Here is a 15,380-nt window from a genome sequence, read left to right on the forward strand (position 1 = left end):
TTATTCAAGTTTGTTTATGACTACTGTACTAGTACCGTTTAATGACTAGTTGATTCCAATTAAGATATACCCATCTAAGTAATCGAATTATTCTATCGCATCAGGCGGAAGATAGCTTAGGGGCGATAGGTTATAGTGATCCAACAGAACTGCGCCGTAGCTTCGAGTGTGCCAGTTTAATTAGTATATACTAGTACCCTGGGCAATCTACTGCCCTCTATCAATAGCTTTAGTATGTGCCATTTTCGCCAAAGCGACCAGTTTCATAATGAAGGCGTGTGTAAAGTGAAAAGGAGGGAAAAAGTTCCCATCTTCGTCCGTCTGTCGAGCCGGCGCGAATATCCCGGCTATCTCTTCGATGATCTGGATATCGCGCATAAAGGTGTCTTTTGCCGGGAGCATTATGAGGAAGCGGAAGAGCGTGATGACGGCTGTGAGGACAAATTGTGCGTGGATCCTAGGTATTGAGTTAGATTGAGGAAGTATTTTATACACCAATGGGATAGGTGCGTGTGTGCATATGTGTGTACTCACCAAAATGTGTGGTAATTGATGTAATGCCTCACACGACCGACATAAATCAACGTCGACCTCGCCGATTCGTAACAGATTTCCTCGCTGGAGGCTAGTGGTGACCGGGACTTTGATAAAAGGGTTTCTTTGGCGGTACTACTTGCACCGTGGATCTTGCCTAAACAATAGTAGTACTCCAAGTGAACGCTCACGCCTCGAATGCTGAGATCATGGAAGAGATAATCCGGTGCACCTTCCGTTGCGAATGAATCTGGTCGGAATTCCGCTGGATATTCCGATTTAATGTCACTCAGCTCCTGGTCCAATTCGCGGATATGCTGTAATCGCTGCGTTTCGGAGTATGTCTTGCTCTGGACGGAGTAGAGAAGCCTGTAGATCCTCGATTTGATCAAGACGAGACGGAGATCGGTTGGGTAGAGCAGCTCTTTGGAGGAGAGTGGCTTGAAATAGAAATGCTTCGCGGATGATGTGAGCACGTACGACGGAGGTAGGTCTAAGTCGCAGTCTGCTTCGTTGATGAGGGGTGGTTGGGACTTGCGGCTGGCGAATTCACGGTCCATGCCGTAGGCAAGCCAGAAGAGGGCTCGAAGGTGATTACTTTGTTGAGGTTTGATATTTGTTTCGGAGGCGGGTCGCATTCTGTGGGCTTCTAGATTGTACAGAGCTTGGATCGCGATTCCAAGAAGCATTTCGGCGTATTGAGGCTGTCCGAGGGGGCAGATGAAAATTGCCTATGACGTGTGAAAAGGGATTTGTTAGTAAATGTGGGAGAACGAGAATTCAGGATCTTACTATCATCATGATTGCCTCTACAGTTCTCGTGTCGGCTGGCTCTGTAATTATTCCCGGGATAAGCGAGATAGCTGCATGTGCATAGGCGTCTGGGTCTGCATCGCGAAACATAGGGTCATGCCGATGCATCTGTGTAATATTCGCCGTGAAAGCAGCCAGACAGGCACGGTAAGCCGCGCGGGATGTCTTGGGATGATTGAGCACATCGGCCTTGACGAGGACCTGCAAAGCCTCGGCGTCTGCAAAGGGGAATAGAGAGTAGAGGCCGGCCTTTGTGTAGTATGTCACGCATTGCTGTACCAAGGAGGTCGATGGCCATTTGATCGATGCTGATCGCCTGACACCTTTGAGACCTTGTGCAATGAGTGGTTGCATCAATTCATTTAAGAAGTCGTCTAGATCGAAAGTGCTGCCTGTTCGCTGAAAGATGTTTGAGTAAAATGCCGCTCTCGTCGTTGACAGTGGATTTCCGAGTCCGCAGTATGCAATATGCCACCGAAACGACGCCAGCGCCGTATCGAGACAGTGGGTGTCGGTGACCAGACTGATTGCAGGGGAGTCTTGCGGAGCAAGATTCCGAGGCGCCGGAGAAACAGTGCTGCTGAGTGAAGCCGCTGACGATTCATTATTTTCCCCAGGGGTAGATTGGGCAGATCTTTGAGCTGCAGCCAATGCTTCCTCTAGTTGCTGGACTCGGGCTTGGCTATCAGCCAGCTCCCTAGGGGAACCAATTAGCAAGAATGTATAGTAAGAGTCGCTCCAATGATCAGCCTTACTGCCGAAGCCCCTTCCGGTTCTGCACCGGCTGCGGGGTGAAAATACAAGGCAGGCCGGCCAATTGGCATGTCTCACACGCCGGGGTGGCTCTATCACAGCGGATCTGAGAGTAACCGAATACGCAGTCAGCACCTTGTACAAGAGCTCAATATGCAGGTGGGTCGATTGTGTAATATCGAAGGATTGTGGTACCTTTCGGAGTCGACATAGATCACAGGCACTCCTCATTGTGAGTTATCCAATACACACCGGGTCCTTGATTGTATCCGGTCAAACGAGGCATATCGCGAAGAATGTTGGTTGAGGTGGCAGCGGGTCTTCAAGTTGCAATCGGCGGGTCTCTGTGGAGCCAAGACCGCCAAGCCTTTTCAGTGGGGTGATGAGTCAGCGGAGACGACTGCTCCGAGAAAATCGACAGACGGTAAAGGAGTAGGTATGGTTATTAACATGTGCCCAGTAACGAGTATTTCTGCTCCACTGTGCTCTTGCCAAGGGCTGGGATCTGCAGAAAGCCTCCTCCCCGAGCTTCCACGCAAGCTGACCGGGCTGGAGACTTGGCAGCGGCTGAAGTATACAAGGCTGCCAAGACACGCCTACTAGGAGAATTATTTAGGATTATTAGTATTCATGGAAGATGTGATACGGAATGATCGAGGTCTGGAAATTGAAGAGACTTTATGAAGAGATTACCTTGAGTTAATTATACTAAGACTTTTGCTCTGGACAATGTTGTTCTGGGTGAGGTATCAAAACTCGGAGGATTCTGAATGACCGGGTTTGGAGTACTTCGGCTGCCTCAGAAAAACCAAACTTTGTTATGCATTGTCTTTTGGGACGAATTCATTAACCCCTTACCCGTGTGGATAATTGGTCTGCAGATCGCTCCACATGTATCAGGAACCCCGGAGGATGAGGCGCATGCCGACTTAAGCTCCAGTTAATAGAAACTCGAGGCCCAATAGCAAAGCATTATTTCGTCAGCTGTGTTAACTACTGAAATTATACGTCGTAAGCTTGCAGTTTATTCTAGACCAGTTTCTAGTAAAGGAGTGTGAATGCTACCAACTCCGTTTTCCCCTTCCAGCACAATCTCCTGCTTACGACAACCATGACGAGTTTGGTCATTACTCCTGATATCACCAAGGTTTCTAGATCTCATATCTTGGCATATACGACGTATAAAGAATCCGACTTCTCTTCAATGTCATCTGGAAAACACAGCCAGCTTTCCTTTCATCTAAATCATCGCTTATTTCAAGTATAAACCTTACCCAATGCATTTCCAAAAGCTTGCAATCCTTGCCCTGAGTGGCCTGGCCGTGGCTCACCCTGGGTCCCACGAGCACGGCTCGTACTCAGTTGCCTCGAAGAGACATTTCCTTCACAACGCGCGCCGCAGCCTCGACCTCTGCGCGAATCACCTCGACAAGCGCGGCATCAACGAGCGTGCTAAGGTCCGCCGTGCTTCCATTGTCGAGGCAAATAAAAAGCGAACTGTTCTCGCCCGTGATCTGGAGAAGGTCGTCAACACTTCGCACCACTCCACCCTGGACGTGACCTCGAGCACCTCCGAGACTGAGCTCTTCAATGCGAACCCAACTTGCATCCTCGCTCCCGAAGGAGAGGTCGGCCCCTTCTGGGTCAGCGGAGAACTGATCCGGAAGGACATTCGTGACGACGAGCCAGGCATTCAATTGATCCTCGACGCCCAATTTATCGACATCAACACCTGCGAGCCCATCGAGGACCTATACTGGGATGTGTGGAACTGTAATGCCACTGGTGTCTACTCCGGCGTGCAGAGCAGCATGAATGGAAACGGCAACGATGCGTCCAACCTGAACAAGACCTTTGCTCGTGGACTCCAGAAGACCGACTCGGAGGGCGTGGCCCAATTTAACACTCTCTTCCCTGGCCACTACTCCGGCCGTGCCACCCACATCCATGTTATTGCCCACACCCAAGCCCATGTTCTGTCTAACAACACCCTCACTGGTGGGCAGATCTCGCATATCGGTCAGCTTTTCTTCGACCAAGACCTCATTACCAAGGTGGAGGCTACCTCTCCTTATAATGAGAACACCGTTGCCATCACCCAGAATGCGAATGATCACGTCGTCCAGGTCGAGACTGCGAACTCCGACTCAGATCCTTTTTTCGAGTACACTCTGCTTGGCGATACCGTTGAGGATGGAATCTTCGGCTGGATCACTCTGGGCATCAACACCAGCGCTAGCCACGACTCGGATGCTTCATATGCTGCAACCCTTACTGCCAACGGTGGTGTGTCTAACTCCAACTCGGGTAGCATGTTCTAAGATTGAAGAGTCCTTGGAAGATCCACTGAAGACAGGTGGAGTTTGAGACCTTTGGGTAGGGTCCCGTATATAGTAGTCTTTGGCTTTCTTGTCACTATTTTCGCTTTGATTCCTGATACTCTGTGTATACTGTATACTTCTATTGGGCTACCGGCTAGAATTCAAAATACCTTGACCAATATCTATCGCTTAGTATTTTACCACACAAGTACATACTAGCACAAGCGAAAAAAGCCAGTGAACGGTGTAATCTAGCCACTTTTCCCTGAGTTGGTTTTCTGATAGAATCACCTTTTGGAGAGGTTTGATTGACCAACGGATGAAATTATTCCAAGCTTCAGGTATTGAGTTCAGAGTGATAGTTCAGAGTGATATTGCCAGCTCAAGTATGGCTATCACACTTAATATGTTCTCGGTCAACACCTATCAGGTGCTGTGGTCCAATGGTTAAGATGACTCGTTGTGGCCGAGTTGGTCCCGGTTCGATTCCGGGCAGCGCCAATTGTCTTTTTTTTTTTTACTATCTTTGATCACTCTGGATAGGTTTCGTTTTCAGGAATGGCTGGCCTACTTTTGAAATGGCCGTTGGCGAGGTATTCTCCGAGAAATGTTATGATCTAGGCCTGTTCCGATGTATTGATATCTTGCTTCCAACTTGAACTGGGGTTTTTACCATTCGTGGATGCCTTATGCCTGCGGCATCAACTAGTCATCCATGCCTACATGTATCTAGTTCCATCTCAGCTCCCTTCTTCTTCTCCTCGAGCTATTACTTCGTCAAACCGCTACTACTTCCTTTGCCTGTTGCGCTACGTCGTATCTTGATCTCTGTGAGTATCTGGGCATCCTCACACCTTCCAAAGGTCTTGTTCTCTTACGCTGATACGCTAGCCGAAGGGCTGAGTCACTTTCCTACATACCATTGCCCTCATATTCGATCACTCATTCCTGAATATTTCCCTTCCAAATTCAATCATTTCCCATGTTAGTTCCAAGATTATGCTGTAGTACTACGAATACTAGCTTATCCAGGTTTTATAAGACAGTGTCTACACCACTGCAGATGGAATTAGTACTAACCTAAGCTACTACATCAGTTGTTGTATATTAAAAAATTGAAAAGGTTAAGCCAACTGTTTCCCTCTCCAACCGTCGCAAATGTGGTTTCCCTCCCGTAATTTATTTTTTTCGAGCTTGAGCCCGAGCCCGAGCCTGAAGGGGTGTAGGTCGAGCCACCGCTTCCATTGTTATAGTACGTGCTACCATTCAGGTTGGAGTAGTAGTAAGAGCTATTGCGAGTAAGAAATAAAGTAAGCGCTTTTGAATAATAATCTAGGAGGTGTGAGCAAGTAGTTGATCTTACGTGTTCAAGTAGTGATAGCTGTTGGAGTTGGAGGAGCTCGAACCGTAGTCACGGGAGCAATAATGGTTACCCCGGTCGTGATCAGTCTCACATATTATATCCTATACCTGCAGAGAAAGTATGCGACGGCTGGTCCTTGCTTGGTCGGATGCCACGGGAAGTGCATGTAGAACTCAATGGGAGGCTTCGGTGTAGCCTACCTGGCTGTTGGTGCCGGAGCCGGTGACATCGTAGCCTTTGTTGGAAGACATTCTGGTGGAAGGATTATCAAGGTAGTTGTTGACAGTGGTGAAAGAAACGATGAGGCTGAAAAGGGAGGTGCGGGATGAGGAAGCGGGTCTTCAGTTTCGCTTGGCTTGTCATTATTGGCAAATTGCTACGACAATCCACCCATCCCGCCGATGTCACCACTATTCCATACAGTGGGAGTGTGATGCCAACGTGGAGACCAAAGAAATGATATACCAAGGCCGCATGCACTCAAGACGTATCTAGCTTTCCTCTCCATACTTAGGATTTCATTCAAATGCGATACTTTAACGTCCGATCATGGTTCTTCATTGTACTGAGCTGTTAACCGCCTTATAAATTATGCTGATAGGCTTTTTACGAGCCCCTACGATCTCTTCGCAGGTAACAGCAGTCAGAAACTTGAATGCGACTCTAGGAATTGCAGTCTTGGAATGCGATCACAAACTAACGACTCAATTTGGAAAATATGGAGAGACTTTCGAAAATGGCTTGGTCGAGCTAGCCATGCAGTCCAATATCCGCTGCGGGTATCATGCTAGAATATTAAGATGTGTAGGAAGGATGTTTTTATCTAATTAGTGCTTTGAACGTCTCTTATAGCATTTAAACTCGCGGAAGTGATACGCCAAGTATCACCCTACCCTACTCTTTGATGCTTAAAGTGGTGATTATGAGAGACAAGATGTTAAGTGCGCTGTATTGGTCCAATATACTAGTGGCGAGACGGTCCAGCTATTGATGTTGAGGGCGTTAGCCTACAGAATATTCATAGATATAGGTATTGTAGTTCCCGTATCTTATGATATGAATAAACTAACGCGAAGTTAGCTCTTAAGTTCGTCTTCAGCCGCATCCTGATAGAGCGGGGATAACGGCCAATCGTAAGGAAATATGCGGGTAATGCGATGTCTAAATTAATCCATCGCTTTTATGTCAAAATTGAATTGTCTCCCAAGGTCTATATGCCTTAAATATTGTTAATCGAGGTGGTAAGCAGGAGTCTTTCATAATCTCGGAAACCAGAATACACACTGCACTCCCTGGCCAGTGTGGAGGATCCCTTTTAGTGTGCATTAGCGCAGCCATTGCAATTTTACAGTATCAAAACGGCTGAGTGCCCATGTAACTAGGGAGTTCAGTGAGGAGAAATATTGGCTGGGTATCTCAAATACGGGTCCAATATTATGCATGCACTCCTCCACACTGGCCAGAAAATGTGTAGTCCTGCGGCGCTATCCCGAGCCTTGTGTAACCCCAGAGGCAAGGGGTATATTACTGGCGCCCCTGAAGATTATGATTATCGTGAATTCTCTGAACTCAACCGACCAAATTTCTCCTAGTTATCGGTCTTCCAGAAATAACTACAGGTCAAGCGATCCCATGGAGACTCTCTCAAATCATCGACAAAGCACTTGCGAAATACAAGAAGATTCTCACAGAATGAATAATTGCGGCGAGTCTTGCACCGACAAAAAATTCTTGGAAAAGAAGAGCAACACTGATCCGGATGCCACAGCTTCCATTGGCGTCATGTCCGAAGGAACGGATGTCATAAGAGATAATCCGGAAATGCAGAAGATCATCGCGGGAGATGCCCACTTCCATCGCCTAGGATGGAAACGTCTGACGATAATCCTAATCATCAACGCAATCGCTTTAGGTAGTCTTAGCTTGCCTGCTGCTTTCGCATCCCTCGGCATGGTTGCAGGTGTCCTTGTCTGTGTCGGTATCGGGTTTATTGCAATCTATACAAGTCTCGTCATTGGCAAGGTGAAACTCAAATTTCCAGCAGTTGCACACTATGTTGACATTGGACGCCTCATGATGGGTGGATTTGGAGCTATACTCGTCGGCTTTATGTTTGTTACCGGCGCGATACTTGTTATTGGATCGCACTGCTTGACTGGCGCCATTGCCCTTGCCACTATTACGCAGAGTAGTATCTGCTCAGTGGTGTTTTCTGTTATCTCGGCTATTTTGCTGTTATTACTGGCCATTCCACCTTCATTCGCCGAGCTTGCCTTTCTAGCCTATATTGATTTCGCCTCGATTATTCTGGCTATCGGTGTCACAATTATTGCTACTGGTATTCAAAGAGGATCTATGGATGCCGATACCGCAAATGAATGGTCCGCCTGGCCAAAGCCAAACCTCACTATCAGTGAAGCATTTGTCTCAGTGAGCAGTATTATCTTTTCATATTCATTTGCAGTTGCACAGCCGTCTGTGATGCACGAAATGCATACACCAAAAGATTTCAAGAAAGCCATTTGGGCATTAGGACTGACAGAAATTGTGGTTTACACCCTAACGGGCGCTATTATCTATTGGAATGTCGGTCAGTATGTTCAATCGCCAGCACTTCTGTCTGGTGGAGCAACCATATCCCGAATCGTTTTCGGAATTGCCTTGCCAGTCATTTTCATCTCGGGGTCTATTAGTACAACTGTGCTTTGTCGTTATATACATGGCCATATCTACAAAGACAGTGTAGTGCAGTATATCAACACTAAAAAGGGATGGGCGACATGGCTTGGAGCTGTCACTATTATTACTCTCGCAGCATGGCTTATCGCTGAACTTATCCCTTTCTTCTCGGAGTTACTGTCCCTGGTTGGAGCACTCTTTATTTCTGGTTTTTCTTTCTATCTCCCACCTGTTATGTGGTTTGTTCTCCTCAAAGAAGGCTCTTGGTACGATCGTGAAAACATCCAAAGCGCTGTTTGCAACGGCATCGTATTCCTTATCGGTATCACTGTACTTGGATGCGGTACCTACGCGAGTATTGTTGGAATGGTAAGTGTGGCATTAGATTTGATTATGAATATAAAGCTAACAAGTCTTTCTAGATCCAGAAGTTTGACTCAGGCTCTGTTGGGAGACCATTTTCATGTTCCAGCCAATAGGATAATTCCATGGTTCTATAGTGATTCCAGGTATAAGGGTCAGAGAATGAAATATCATACATGGTAGTATTGACAAAAATTAATAAATAGGGGAAAAGAAGAAATAGAAAACCCAACTATCTAGATCAAAAAGCCCCGAGTGATCAAAAATAGCAAAAAAAAAGAACAATTGGCGCTGCCCGGAATCGAACCGGGACCAACTCGGCCACAACGAGTCATCTTAACCATTGGACCACAGCACCTGATTAAGTGATCGTCAGGCCCAAATCATATAGTCATAGTAACCTTTTCTCAGGTAGGAATTTCAGCAAGAGAGCTGCCTGTGGTCCCCATTCGATCAGATTTGCATTATTGCCAGAACTTGAAGTCATAATAGCAAAGTTGGGCATTGTTTAGCCAACAAGAAACTGTGAGGACGCTCAGATACTCGCAGGTTCAGACATACGTTGATACCAGGCAATGTGTAGTAGCGATTCGACCAAAGTAATAGCTTGAGGAGAAGAGGGAGAGGAGGAGGAAACGAAAGCTAAGTACAGATGATATCTGTGTAAGGCATTAACACTGGTGACAACCCTGGTTACTGACAGAAATACTAGTATGTTCCATGGGACTCTGAATCGAGAAAGAGATCAGGATCTGAATTGTATTTCTGACATGTGCCGCGAGTTAAGACCGCCCAAAACATACTATCTCTGGTCTCCTTAGATCTTATAGTGCGCCCGAGGTATATTATCATAGTATGGGACGACCACATAATTTGGATCATCCGTAAGCCCAACCATTGCAGTCGTAATTGGATGGACCGGCTTGTGATCCACAAGTAGATTAATACAACTCGGCCCTGGCTGGGATTGGAGCTTCGAGACTGTGCTTTGGATATCCGTGATGCGGGCTAATTTTGCAGCCGCATTTTGCAATCCAGTAGCTACGACGTCATATTCGGTTCCAGAACTGAGAGAACTGACAGGTCGTGCTGGATGTTCCGTCCCATATACCAAGTCCTGCCCATTGATACTCATTCCCCATTGGAAATTGTTTACCACGACAGTCATGATGTTGAGGTTGAAGCGCTTGTATGTGTCGAGCTCCATTAGATGGAACCCAGCAGATCCATCACCTTGCACGTTAACTACTTTTCGCTCTGGGGCAGCGATCGCCAAGCCGAGTGAATATCCAAAACCATTCCCAAGGAAACCGAGGTATCCTGTTGCTGTCATCACCAGGCTTGGCTTGGATCGCCACGCATTATCACCCACCCAAGCTGATGCCTCGCCACCATCCAGAACAATGATACTGCCCGGCTCGAGGGCCGAAATGACATTTTTCACGGCGTGGTATGGATGCAGACGACCGGAGCTTGTTTCCTCGGCTTCTTTCTCAAATGGTGACTCCGCAGAAGCCAAGTCGAGTACAGCCCGGACCCACGATCTGTCCACACTACTTTGAAAGGACTCTCCAACTTTCTTCGAAAGCGCGGAAGCGAAAGTCCCAGCATCACTCACGATACCAAGGTCAACTGGCAGGGTTCGACCGATGTCACTTCCATCGCAGTCGATGTGAATAAGCTTACAGTTTTCTTCGGGGATAATAGCAGAGCTGCGACCCCCAAGGAACATTCCAGTCCGAGTACCAAGCAAAATAATAAGATCTGGACGCGCGAGTTGCACAAAAGGGAGCTTCGCCAGTGTTCCCGCAGTCCCATTAGCAAGCATTCTAGATTGAGGACTATAGCTTGCGAACTTGGAGGTATTGAAAATCGGGACATTGCAAGATTCAGCAAACTTGATAAGGTCCTTGCGTGCCTAGAAGCTGGTTAGCCTTGGGCAGAGTGGACCAGAATTAGAAGACGGTGATCACCTGGGGGGCTCCTTGCACCAGTTCCAGTAATAATCGCAGGTCGCTCGGCCTGGGCTAAAAGCTCAGCTGCAGCTTCAATTGCAGCTTCATGCGGAGCCGGAGGAAAAGAGCGCGGCGAGGCGATTGAACCCCAAGAGATTAATTTCGAATGAACCGGCGAGAAAAGAATATCGATCGGAAAGTCAAGGAGAACAGGACCTGTATAGACTTTTAGTGAGATGCATATCTAATAAGATCCTCAAGCTTACCTGGTGCTCCAGATTGAGCGACTCGAAGAGCATGGGATACAAGGCGTGGAGTTTCTTCGGCTGCAACTACACGATGGGCGAATTTGGTGAAAGGTCGAGCTGCAACAACCTGATCGATTGAGCCTTGAAGAGAATTGTTCTCGGTGTCGCGAATCGGAGGAGAGGAAGTTATACAAAGAATTGGGCTCCGGTCACCATATGCTGTCGCTAAGCCGGGAAGTCCGTTCGAAAAGCTATTCAATTGTCAGCTTGGCATAGAATAGAATTCAAGAAGCATACTCACCCACTGTTCGCAGTCACAAAACTGACTGCCGGTTTCGTGCTTGCACGAGAGTAGCCTTCTGCTGCTTGAACAGCTACAGTCTCATGTCTGGTATCAACTAGCCGAATACCGATAGCTTCGCACCCCATTAGAAATGCATCTAGATGACCACCATGAAGCCCAAAGATAACCTCGACGCCGAGGTGTTTGAGGGACTGTGCGAGTATATCACCGCCAGTGAGCTCACGTCCTGGGGGCTGATGGAGTGCAAAGCTAGGCATCTTGTATTTCACAACTAGAGATTTGAAAATAGGGTTGCGAAGTTTCTTGGACTACGAATTTCTGGCGAAGATCGGGGTGTATTTATCCTCTAATTAAGTCGATCGGTTAACCTGAATCATGTACCCGAATGTGGAGAAGGAGGGGGTGAGCGATGTACAATGATCACATTGGGCCAGTTATAGTGCGAAGCTTACACACACAATCCTGACAAATGGTCCCTATTTTGAACTCTCTAGTGATCACTAATATAGTTTTCAACCCTAATTGCGGTACAAATTCTCAAGATCTTGTTAAAAGACTTCAGCTAGTGATACGAATCGCTGATATAGGTAAGATCTGGACTGCTTTATCCAACCCTCTTATTTGTGGTAGAGCTCTGCTTCATTGATCTTGATCATCACCCGCTCTTCATTGTCCGCATTCTTCAGCATAGCATTGGCACTGGCTAGAAGTCCCCCATCGGTTTTATTAACCTCTCTATAATGGCCTTCCCAGCTATAGATAACCTCGCCGTGTCGTTCTGGGTCTGCAAAAAGCAATACAACGCTCCGAGCGACCACCTCCGGGCTTTGTACACAAGCACCCAATGATTGAAGTATATTCCCAGGAACAATCCCGGTGGCCGTCCAGGAGGGCGCAATTGCATTCAAGCGGAGATTTTTCTCCTGGATCTTAGAACCCATACCACGTATCATGCCTAGAACTCCGTGTTTGGCGATGGTATAATCTCCAGCGGAGAAATTCTGGAATGATGAAGCAGAGGCCGCGAGAACAATGCTACCACCAGCCCCATCAGGACGTTGGTTTGCAAGTTCGCTCATGTAAGCTGACGCTAATCTGGTAGTATAGATTGGCCCTAGAAGATTGATATCAATGGTTCTAAGTTTTGGGGGCTCGAGCTGCCCATTTTTGTCAAGAGTAACGTCCAAAAAGCTGGGGTATGTTAAGTCGAGCTTTCATGTATCGGGTTCTAGGGGAACTTACTCGGTCGTCGGGCCTACGCCTGCGTTGGCAAAGACATGATCAATTCGACCAAACAATTTGTTTGCTTCATCAAACATGGATCGAAGGCTTTCCCAATCTGTCACATTGACATTCAAGAACTTGAACCTTTCCGCATTTTCAAGTTCGGGGTCAGGGGCATTTAGGTCGCCAACAACAACAGTTGCGCCGAGATTAAGACACAGCTGAGCGGTAGACCTTCCAATACCAGAGGATCCGCCTTAACAGTGAGCACGTATTAGTTTTCAGGGAATGGACTATCTTACCAGTAATCAAAATAACGCTGTTTTTAATATTTCCAAATTTCTCATCACTGATCTCGAGATTTGCCATTATGAGTGAGTTCTGGGTGATAAAGGTTAGCTTGCTCTTTCAAGGATAAGATGGGGGCCTATTAATACCGAGGAAGTAATCCAGAGGCCGAGGCAGCATAAACTGCAAAGCTGACGGTCTTCATTAAAATTGCATTGCCGATCATCCGAGTGTAACTGAAGGATGATTTCTCCGCACCTTGGCTTGATCTTGTGGTGGGGCTGTGCAGGGATACGTACCTAGGTATTTACCCCTCGTTTTAGAAATAGACTCGGACTTCGCGCGCATGCTGAAAAATGAGCAGTGATCATATGTGCCTAGTATGCAGGTTGCGTCAGTTATTAGCGAGGAAGACCATTGGCTCGTGAATAGATACCAGAGACATATAAAATACACTCTTGAGTTAGGAATTCATTCTAATGCCAAGCCAATCATGTTAATAGACATTGTATAATACCAGTGGGATTTAGTTGCGCTAATAATACTAGTAGTATCATGCTATAATTCCATTCAATCTTCAAACTGAAAGATATTCCAACATCTTTTCCCGTGCTCGCTCTACCTGACCCTCCACATCCAAATCCCAAAGCCAACGCAAGCGTTCTTGGAACGTTGTTTTAAGCTTATCCTCGTCATCATGTACACCGTCTAAACACAGACAAAGAAGGTAAGCATTTTCTTTACTGCTCGTCACAACCCGTTGGCTACGTGGCCGTCTGATCTCATCATACGCATTAAATGCGGCCACAACTTGCTCCGTAGATTGAACTCGAGCATCGCCGAGTAACTCAGAAAGAACATGGGCATCCTCAATAGCTTGACCGGCGCCGGCGCCTTGATGTGGAGTAGAAGCATGGGCAGCGTCGCCGAGGATCGCTACTCGTGAGCGGCAGAATGTCGAAATATGCGGATGCTCGAAGATAGCCCATTGTGAGGGATCGGGCATGTACTTGTAGTTGAATCAGCCTGGATAGTTGATAAATAATATAGCAGTTGGCCACTGGCACATACCTCAACGAGAGACTTCACATATCGGCCCATCCTTTCGGCATCACGCTTCATTTCCTCGCGCTTTGCAGGACGAACCCAGGTATCACAGTCCCACTTCTCACTCAGAACGTAAAGCCCTACATTTACCTTTTGGGCACGCATAATAGGGTATGAAATGCCATAAGCCCCGTCTCCAATATACATCGTTGATACCCTGGCACGTTGATCCCCAACTGCTTTCACCATATCCTCCATGTCCAGCACGGCACGATAACCATACATACCACTATATCTTGGCTGGGCATATTGTGATTCCTCCGGCAACATTGACTCCTTCACCTTCGACTTGATCCCATCACAACCAACAACAACATCAGCAGTCGCAAGCGTCCCATCATCAAACCGTAGATGAACGCCATCACCCCCTTCAACAAGACTCTCCAGCCGTTTCCCAAACTGGACAATCTCAGGCGGGATCAAGCTAACAAGGGCATCAAGGAAATTCGCCCGACGCAAGGTAGTCTGACCAGACGGAAGCGCCTTCAAATCCATCAAAAGATCCCCCTCATTCAACCCACTAGCCCAAATGATCTCAAACCAGGTCTGTCGAAATTTCTCATAGCCGGGACTATCAGCATGTGTGGTGACCAGGGAATCGTAAATTTCACGGATTTGAGGATCGATCAGCGGCATGGCGCGATGAGCTGCAGGTCCAATTGAGAGTCCTAGGCCGATCTCTGCGAATTCGCCCGCGGCTTCGTATATGCGTACAGGGACATTTCGTCGGAGTAAGCCTGCTGCCAGAACTAGGCCGCCTATTCCACCGCCGATGATGGTGACGGTGAAGTCTTTTGAGGGGGAACCCATAGCTAGCCCTGTGGGTGTAGTAATGGAATTTTAAGGAGAAGCGTTCAGTTGATTTTCCGTCCACGGGTTGAAGGGATGATTTGAAAGTGAAATGCATTAAGGCGGGGACACGGAAATTACATTCTACCGCAAATGATCATTGGAAATTCCATGATTGCGGGGTTGCTTATCACCGCGGGGAATTAATACGAGGACAGAGCGGAGGGGAGCATTGCAGCCCTGGAGAATAACCGGGTTCAGGCAAGGCAACATGCCAGGAGAGAATAGTTATCTGTTGTATAATAATGTACTTCAGTATTGTATATTTGATTCAAGGCAGCCAAGCCGCATTGGACAGCCTCCTTTTGCCCCTTTTACAATTTTGAGTTCTTCATCACGCGCGAGGCCCAAGACCCACCATCGACCCAACAAGCTTTCTACTCGTATTTACACATTGCCTAGCTGGAATTAGTATAATCGGGGTTGATAGATAATATTTATGAATTGTTTATTGAGTCAATACATATGTCAAAAGTGGTATTGTAATGAATAGTCATTATGTTGTCGAAGAAAATCGCGATCCTGCCGCGGTTACAGGTGGAAGTTATTCCATAGATGCCCTCCTCGAAGTCAGAACAG

The 15,380-nt window shown here is 47.1% G+C and overlaps 6 protein-coding genes across 6 annotated transcripts; 2 read left to right on the forward strand and 4 right to left on the reverse strand.

Moving 5' to 3' along the window:
* Positions 1 to 207: 207 nt before the first annotated feature.
* On the reverse strand, positions 208 to 2,386 carry N7509_008479 (transcriptional regulator family TF; the record flags this gene model as incomplete). The annotated part of the gene is made up of 5 exons (XM_056633116.1): positions 208 to 457; positions 535 to 1,265; positions 1,327 to 2,044; positions 2,103 to 2,235; positions 2,353 to 2,386. 5 exons carry the CDS (start codon positions 2,384 to 2,386, stop codon positions 208 to 210), a joined length of 1,866 nt encoding a protein of 621 aa, XP_056483736.1.
* Positions 2,387 to 3,377: 991 nt separating this feature from the next.
* N7509_008480 (intradiol ring-cleavage dioxygenase) lies at positions 3,378 to 4,421 on the forward strand (the record flags this gene model as incomplete). The annotated part of the gene is made up of 1 exon (XM_056633117.1): positions 3,378 to 4,421. The coding sequence occupies one exon, from the start codon at positions 3,378 to 3,380 to the stop codon at positions 4,419 to 4,421; it is 1,044 nt and encodes a 347-aa protein (XP_056483737.1).
* Positions 4,422 to 7,476: 3,055 nt separating this feature from the next.
* N7509_008481 (transmembrane amino acid transporter protein-domain-containing protein) lies at positions 7,477 to 8,942 on the forward strand (the record flags this gene model as incomplete). Its single annotated transcript, XM_056633118.1, has 2 exons — positions 7,477 to 8,832; positions 8,886 to 8,942. The coding sequence occupies 2 exons, from the start codon at positions 7,477 to 7,479 to the stop codon at positions 8,940 to 8,942; spliced, it is 1,413 nt and encodes a 470-aa protein (XP_056483738.1).
* A 701-nt stretch (positions 8,943 to 9,643) lies between these two features.
* On the reverse strand, positions 9,644 to 11,590 carry N7509_008482 (thiamine pyrophosphate-binding protein; the record flags this gene model as incomplete). The annotated part of the gene is made up of 4 exons (XM_056633119.1): positions 9,644 to 10,744; positions 10,777 to 10,997; positions 11,048 to 11,280; positions 11,331 to 11,590. The coding sequence occupies 4 exons, from the start codon at positions 11,588 to 11,590 to the stop codon at positions 9,644 to 9,646; spliced, it is 1,815 nt and encodes a 604-aa protein (XP_056483739.1).
* A 360-nt stretch (positions 11,591 to 11,950) lies between these two features.
* N7509_008483 (uncharacterized protein) lies at positions 11,951 to 12,926 on the reverse strand (the record flags this gene model as incomplete). The annotated part of the gene is made up of 3 exons (XM_056633120.1): positions 11,951 to 12,524; positions 12,576 to 12,813; positions 12,860 to 12,926. 3 exons carry the CDS (start codon positions 12,924 to 12,926, stop codon positions 11,951 to 11,953), a joined length of 879 nt encoding a protein of 292 aa, XP_056483740.1.
* A 496-nt stretch (positions 12,927 to 13,422) lies between these two features.
* N7509_008484 (uncharacterized protein) lies at positions 13,423 to 14,762 on the reverse strand (the record flags this gene model as incomplete). The annotated part of the gene is made up of 2 exons (XM_056633121.1): positions 13,423 to 13,854; positions 13,917 to 14,762. 2 exons carry the CDS (start codon positions 14,760 to 14,762, stop codon positions 13,423 to 13,425), a joined length of 1,278 nt encoding a protein of 425 aa, XP_056483741.1.
* Positions 14,763 to 15,380: the final 618 nt, after the last annotated feature.

Source organism: Penicillium cosmopolitanum (genome assembly GCF_028827165.1).
Source record: "Penicillium cosmopolitanum strain IBT 29677 chromosome Unknown utg000009l:1.0-9042332.0:1.0-9050551.0, whole genome shotgun sequence".
In the NCBI taxonomy this organism is placed as follows: domain Eukaryota; kingdom Fungi; phylum Ascomycota; class Eurotiomycetes; order Eurotiales; family Aspergillaceae; genus Penicillium; species Penicillium cosmopolitanum.